The sequence below is a fragment of the Bombus bifarius genome, unplaced genomic scaffold (assembly GCF_011952205.1).
Source record: "Bombus bifarius isolate JDL3187 unplaced genomic scaffold, Bbif_JDL3187 scf7180000010271, whole genome shotgun sequence".
Taxonomy (NCBI): domain Eukaryota; kingdom Metazoa; phylum Arthropoda; class Insecta; order Hymenoptera; family Apidae; genus Bombus; species Bombus bifarius.
Genome location: NW_022885586.1, coordinates 3,814,073 through 3,821,767, shown reverse-complemented (window position 1 = coordinate 3,821,767; position 7,695 = coordinate 3,814,073). Strand labels below are relative to the sequence as shown.

At 39.2% G+C, this 7,695-nt stretch overlaps 1 protein-coding gene across 1 annotated transcript in view; it reads right to left on the bottom strand.

Moving 5' to 3' along the window:
• Positions 1 to 1,818: 1,818 nt before the first annotated feature.
• LOC117216570 (cilia- and flagella-associated protein 251-like) overlaps positions 1,819 to 7,695 on the bottom strand; it is a 52,091-nt gene continuing 46,214 nt past the window's right edge. The window contains exons 7-11 of the mRNA XM_033463368.1: positions 7,283 to 7,373; positions 5,945 to 6,204; positions 5,618 to 5,731; positions 4,919 to 5,332; positions 1,819 to 3,078 (exon numbers count right to left, since the gene is read on the bottom strand). Of these exons, the coding sequence (XP_033319259.1) occupies positions 2,773 to 3,078; positions 4,919 to 5,332; positions 5,618 to 5,731; positions 5,945 to 6,204; positions 7,283 to 7,373 (1,185 nt within the window). The 3' untranslated portion in view covers positions 1,819 to 2,772. The remainder of the gene's footprint in view (positions 3,079 to 4,918; positions 5,333 to 5,617; positions 5,732 to 5,944; positions 6,205 to 7,282; positions 7,374 to 7,695) is intronic.

Below are 7,695 nucleotides of genomic sequence, written 5' to 3'. Positions count from 1 at the left end.
GATATCGGAGATTTTAAGAAAGGAGAATTTTTTCTAAATTTCTCGTAACTCAAACTTGAATAACCTTTTTAGTTGGAGGATGATCGTTTTTTACCATTTCCTGGCGACTTAATTCGAGCAGTCGAGAAGAGGAAATCATTATGAAGATACATCTACTCTGGGCATAGTAAGCTGTGGAGCGTCGGAATTTTTAAAAGGACATCGTACGAGGGAAACTCGTGCAGATTGCCCAGAATGTTCCAGCTGGAAATTGAACGGAAATCGAATATCCTCTGAATATTAGTTCAATTGTGTGTAACAGAGCCCAGGTGTCCTAATATCTATGGCAGATAGCGTAGATGTCGAAATGATATTTCACTGTCTCAAAGCTGTTGAACGTGGGTAAGTATCATGATACCAAATTCATCTCACATAAGAGCTCGTCTGGACGTATACCTCGAGGCGAGCTTCTCATTGTGTTCGAGTTACTTAAGAATACGATGTGATTGGAATCCGAGAGAGTTGTAAGTAAATCTCCGAGTTTTAACGATCGTCTATGTAGTTTAAATCAATTGTACTTTTATTCAAGTTGTGTAATAATCGTAAAAAATTGTCTAATTCCTGTATCTGCTTTAACTCGTAATTTTCACGATATTTTTTTATTATTCTTTTAATATTAAATCGATAACTTTTCTACACGACTCTCGTGTATCGCGTTACTCTCATTCTTCGTGACTGGTATGTACCTTCTACCTATGGTAGAAAATACCCTAAACTCACACAAGAACATGGTAACCATGGACACGTTGAAACTTGGTATCGTTCAAAATTAATTACACCGCTGGATAATGCGCCTCGTACGATCCTCGCAGTGTACACGCTACCTGTTTCCTTGTGTTCCCGATAATTACACCTGTGTAGTTCTTAATTAGTCTCTCTGAAACGCTCGCAGTGAACGACAACTATAACATCGCGGCGAAGAACGATCGATGTAGAACCCTTGCTACGACATCGGTAGGTGACGCCTCGGACACAAACCATTCTAGAATTTCGAAAGTTCCATGGCAAACATCGGTCTAGCAGTTCGTCCATAGACCAGTTACTTTTCGCCGCATTGTTGATTTATGTGCTTGGGAAATTCCCAACTATACGTTACAGGTGTTGCGCTGTAACTCGAGAAGACGACTCGAACAGATCTTCGTTCGACTTTCTCAACTTTTCCATAGGATTCGGATTCCCTTTGTGCGTCATCCTACGACATGACAAGGTCTTAAGATCGATCGTATCGAAGTTAACATCTTCGAGGTACCTCGAGCCGTAGCAGACGGGCGAAATTTGAAAAATGAAAGCTTAGTATCAGGTCGTGTGAAATGTAGAATGAGAAACAGGAATAACTGTCCGAAGAACATTTAGCGAAATGAACTTATTAAAAAATTAATCGACAAGATCTCTGGAAGACGTAGTAAAGTAAGAAAACTCACGAAATATTAATTGTTTCAAAGTGATCGATATTCTTTTAGCGATCACCGGAAACTTTTGAATGAAACACTTTTTAAAAAGTAACAACAGTATAATATCAAGTATATTTGTGTTTCTTGATAGAAACAAAACCTTGCCACTTGATAGATGACGTCAAACATTGCTCCGTGTTATATATCGACTTGATTTTATCGCTATGGAGACATTGCCTCTGAGCTAACCGGCGAAAGAATCATCTTATGGTATAGGCTAGGAACGAACGAAAGAATTTTTTGTGAAAAGGAGATTATCGAACAAAGTGCTGACAAACACCGAACGAAATTCTTCCTCCATTTTCCAGTTGAACCTTCTACGGGAGATATATTTCTATGGAAAACTGTGGCTAAAATTACGTCTGTTATGCCAGAACAGGCCAAACACGGACATAAGCTTTGACGTTGTATAATAAGCCGTTGGTGGATCCGACATCGGTTACGTTGGATGACTCTGACAGGAAGCATCGTCTTTGATGTCGAATCCAGATATTACGCGGAATCTAAATGCAGCCGTGGTAGAGTTTGCTCGTCATGAGACACCAGTCAACCTGCGGACGAAATCTGTCGGCACGAGGAGAGGCAGCTGCCGCGAAAAATGGCATAAACTCGTTTCAAACTTTATGTTTCCAACTGATCGATGAATTTTATTACCAGTCACCGCGCAGAGTTCGTAACCGAAAAATTCCGATCGAAGATTACCTGTCTTGCCAGCGACGACTCGATTTTTCGCTATTTTTCTCCGACGCGTAGTTGTTATCCGACCATCTGATAGTCGCAACGAGGCTCCGTGTGCTCGAAAAATCAATTACGAAAGAAAGTCGACCAAAGAAACCTTAATTCCATGATCTTACTTGAAAATTCATAACCGAGTTCGATTTCATCGAAATTATTCCAAAGATGAATTTCTGTTCTCGTTCGGGATTTTTCTTTCGCTCGTGGTATTTGTACTATTAAATATCAGTATCACGAGCAGCAAGCAACGAAATGAATTATTGTCGAGAGATTGTGCAAACATTTGCTAACGCTCCATGCAGCTGCATTATTTTTTATTGTGCAACTGGTTCGTTACTTTTTCGATAGCTGCAATCCCACAATTTTGTCTGTATCCGATAGAAAATATTTGTCAATTACCCACTAGATTACATTCGCTTACCATTTCGCTCGATTCGATTTACATTTAATGGCGCCACGAACGATGCCTGCACCTGCGTTGCTGAAAAAATTTCTTTCATTATTGCTTGTAATTTTATGACATTTAATCGATTTTCCTATAATTTTTTTATATCCATGGTTTCCCTCCTTTGCAGGGTTTGTCCGTGAGATTGAAGAAAAGGCGTTTGTAAGCGCCAACGATGTGCTCGCGATCGGTATCCGCTGGAATGACCTTTTCGTCATCGTGTTCTATGGCTACGTCGATATCTGGCTCCGCCGTCAAATAAAAGATGTAAGGCACAGGCTCGGAAGAACGTGCATTGTCCCTCACGAAATCGTCAGCCTCCACCATTGCGAATTGGCTCCTTACAGAAGCAATCTTCGACTCGTCCACTGTAGTCCTGCCAGTCTTCGAAGCCGTTTTCTCCATTATCTATAAAAATTTGCGAGAAGTTCATTGAAAATGAAAATCGAATATCGTCTTTGGACATAGATACGCTTTTTTAATATTTAACTTCTGCAGCAATTGAATTTTATATCGGTGCTCGATTACCAGTGAAAACGACGCAGATAAATCAGACGCGTCCCAAGTAGCAATTGAACGAGAAGTATTATTGAATCGTTTATTACTGCTCTTTTTCTCTCGATAATGGTGAATCAACTGGTGATCTTTCGATCATTTTTAACGCAATTGTATTTTTCTAACGTTAGATGTCTCAAGTTTGAACAAAATAAAAGAAATTTGTAATTAGTACACATGCCTCGTCGTTTCAGTTCTGTGCTAAATATCTCTTTAAAAATTACACGTTACAAATAGAAATTTTGTTTACAAAGATTTAGAGTTTGATTGAAATATGAAAATTCTTATTCTTTTGGTGGTACTAGAACTTTTTGATTTTGTCACTTAATTATTCGTCGTATATTTGTCCACTGTAGCTAGCACAAGTAACGTCTCTATAATGCTTCTCAAAATGTAAAAATAAGAAGAAAGTGAATTTATTACACAACCGTTCTATGTTAAACGTTTTTCTACAACTATAAAAATCTCTTTCGTTCGCTAAAATAAAAATGAAGATTGAATTTGCTTATATTGAAATATAAAATTTCGAAGATAGCGGCAAGGTTAAGGGAAGAAGTTTTAGAAGACACAGCACGTTAATCCGATATTTATCAAGCTTGCCCGACAGAGAAGAGAGAGAAGGTAAAAAAGAATTTATCGATATACGATAAAGTTACCTAACTGGACGAATTAATTCGACGTTGATTAAACAGCTGATTCTTCATAATCGCTCGATTAAATGGATTACTTGCTGTAACAAACTACCGACCGTGGATCTCTCGTAAATAAGAAAAACGCGAACCTCTTCCACTCTCGGCCGTCAAACAAAAGATCGACTCGCACTACTTATAAAACGACAGATAAAAATTGTTTCGAGAGTTTCTCGCTTAGTCGAGAGTGTGCCGTGTCGTCAGTTGCCTTGTAATTCACGGAATACGACCTCCGTGTCCGGTTATTGCGAACTCTTTCTACTTGTCGCGCAAAAAACTCGCCGCCTTGTGCGCCGCGTCGACTCTAATGGAGCTTGAAAACCCGACAAGAAACGAAAAATCAAAAGGCAGACGTTTCGAGTCGAGACACGAACGATACAAATTGGAAACAACGGGAGAATGCGTGAAAACATGGAACGAGGAATCAACAAGAACCTCTGGAACACAGGGATGTATCGAGCAAATACAACACAACGTACAGAGACAAAACAGTCCTTTCGATGCTTTCGGTAAAGCTTGACCGTGTTCGTTCTCGTTTTCTATCAAAAAAAAAAGAAATGGTCCACTAACTGTTGATCGATCTATAAATTTTTACATCGAATGTTTTTCTATGTAAACAATCGAGTTACGAATGGCATGGAACACAAATAGAAATGTGTTTCGCTTACTAAATATTCTAACGAGTACTTTACTCTGCTTTACATATTTTTCTATATCGTACGATTTCTATTAAGTTCGCACGCTTAAATTTCCCAAAAATGCACAAACCTAAGTAGTCTGATAATAACTGAACTACAAATTTTGAGGTGTATGATGCACGTAGCACGAAATCTCCTTAGAAACACCCACAATGGAGAAGTTTAACGAACAATTGATCTTTCTGAAGATCAGTGCAACGTGAAAAAATGATTTCCTGACAGATTTTCCTCCAAATCAGTGCAATGTGGAAAAGAAATCTCCTAGCACCTCTTAACAATCTAGAAATGTAGCGGCAGTAAACGTACTTCTGCAGACACTGATACTTTTGACGATTCCTTCAATGGTTCCCTGGTCGACGTAGCTTCCTGCTCCTCCTGTTCCTCTCGTTCTTCCTGTTTCTCTTGCTCTTCCTGTTTCTCTTGCTCTTCCTGTTTCTCTTGCTCTTCCTGTTCCTCGTCGACCGTGACTGTTTGTGGTGCTGATTCATGTGGCGCGGTATAAATCGGGTCACCCTCGGACTTTTCATTCAAAGAAATCCCGCTGGATTTCGTGCCACGTTTCCCACTTCTCCTAGGCTTTCTACCCTTACGTGAAATCCGTACAGATTTCGGGCTCACTAATAGTTTTGGACGAGGCGGACCCTTCACTTTGCCAAACTTGTCCAAGCCTTGCACCAGGAACGTTGTTATCACCAATCTACCTCCAACTTCCTTGATTGCCTATAACGCAAAACATCTTTTCAAATTGTTCATTGTCTTTTACATAGTTCACTCAACTTCGATTGCACGTGTATATTAAAATGTACAGAATCTATTGGGTTGGCAACTAAGCGATTGCGAATTTTGTCAATACCATCTAATGACAAAATCCGCAATCACTTAGTTGCCAACCCAATATATGAACTGTGCAATTTTCTTCGCAATTATCAAATGTCCGATTCTTTTAATATTTTAGCGACAAACAAGAGACAAAAGGAATAGTTCAAGGTGTCATGGAGCTATTACCAGATCGGCAGTGTCCTTCCAATGCTTATAATAGGATCGGTAGATGGTCGCCTCGTGCGTAAAATTCTTTAGAAATTCTCTCATCTCTTCCTCGGTCCTCGGTAAGGGCAGTCGCTGCAAAGAAACTCCCTTTTTTATAACGGTTTACGGGGTGTAAACGAAAGTTTGGAAGTTAGGATGAAGAGCGACGCTGTTCACGGAAGGAAGATTGGAAAGTTTAGAGAGACTTTTGCTCGAACGATCGGTCTGATTCTTACGGGATTGCGAGAACTGGGCGTGATAAAGCTAAGCGCCTGTTATCTTTAATGACACCAGCAAAGCTCTTACTTCGAACGGCTCGCTGTCATCCTCTTCCTCTATTCCTGAATGCTCCCATGGTGTGCCTATGGGCCAAATCTTCGCGAATTCTTCTTCGTTTGATCTTCTCGCTGTTAACATTTCTCCCGATTTCGTTGGTGATGTTTCTTCCGATTCTTCTTTGAATGTTTCTCTCGATTTTGCTTCTATAGTCTCTAGCGATTCTGCTGTTAACGTCACATCTGTAACTGTTCTAGCCAGGGAAATTTCGCTCGTTTCCTCTATGGTTCCTGTAACAATGATATGAATGTGAAACGGAGGATGATGAAATGACAAGATACAATTTGATTGGAAAATCATATTAAACAATTATGTATTACTGATTTTATTTTATTTGTTATCGTTTTACGAGAATGTCCCGATAAGATTGATCTTAAGGAAATAATATCTATACGTGCAGTGAAACATTGGCAAAAGCCCAAACAAAGACAAACAGATCATAATTATGCGAGACTGCGAGTATAATCTCCAAAATACACTGCAAGTAAGTTTTTAGACAAATAATTGGAATTATTTTAGTTTTTGATAAACACTTTGCGTTTGACGATTAATTTCTCGTTAATTTATACACTCATTGTTGATACAAATCTAAACATAGCTAAAGTGTCGAATTATTTATAAGCTACAGTATAAATGATCTTATAACTCACAGACGTTTCCTTGAAGAAATAATTCTCACAGTTTAATCGCGTGTTAATATCGCGTGTTAATATCGCGTGTTAATCATCCAAAATGAAGGACTTAGATTACGGTTTTTACACGGTATAAGCGGCAGAACTCGGTGGTACTCGTCTTAATTAAATCGCGACCAGCCCTTCTCCGGTTTGTTTATCGCGGTGAAAAAGTTGGACGACAACGGTGCTTTGTTTCGCCCAAACAGGGCGGGAAGAACAAAGAAAACTTCCTTCGTCCCTTCGAAACCGTTTATTCCTGGCGTTTTCGCCGTCCCATTGGGAGAAATTTAGTGCGCAATAACAGGTATACATTTAATAGAATTATCTATTAAATACAGAAAATTCTAAGATAAAGCCTGCTGTCTGGCAACAGCTTCGTATGCTACGTGACGTCGTAAAATCTGTTTAGGGCAGCGTAAAAGCACTACGTGACACCAACGCGAGGACAATGACCACACTTTCAGATTTATTTCGTGATAAGTGCGACGCCAACCACTACGGTATGCGTTTTCGGAATTACGGCTATCTCGCTCATATTTTCCCACTAGTTTTACGTTGCATTGTCCCGAGATGAAAACGAACGAAAGAAACACGGAACTCATAGACATCTATGATTAAGTTATTCTTCTTCTACCTTGATCGAAATCCTCGACTTTACGAGGAACTTCTTCTTCTTCCTGATCCGCCGCGACTTCGCTCGGCTCGATTCTTGGCTGGTATCCATCCTACCAACAGAAAATTGAGACAAAGTATCGTAGATTTTTGGGGAAATTTAATAAGGTAAACGCGAACTGACCGAATAATTGACACACGCTACTGACTATGGGTATTAAGACGCTTTAGAAACATTGAGTAAGTCTGCAGATTTATCAAAATAAAATAAAATAATCTGGGAATTATCTTTAATTGTACTTGTATACGTAAGAATAATTTTCTAATTAAGATACGTTCGTCAAAAATGAGTTTGTCAAGTAATGAAATACTTCCACGAGAATCTGATACTATCAGGTTTGACAATTACATGCGATACCTTCATCGTGATATACT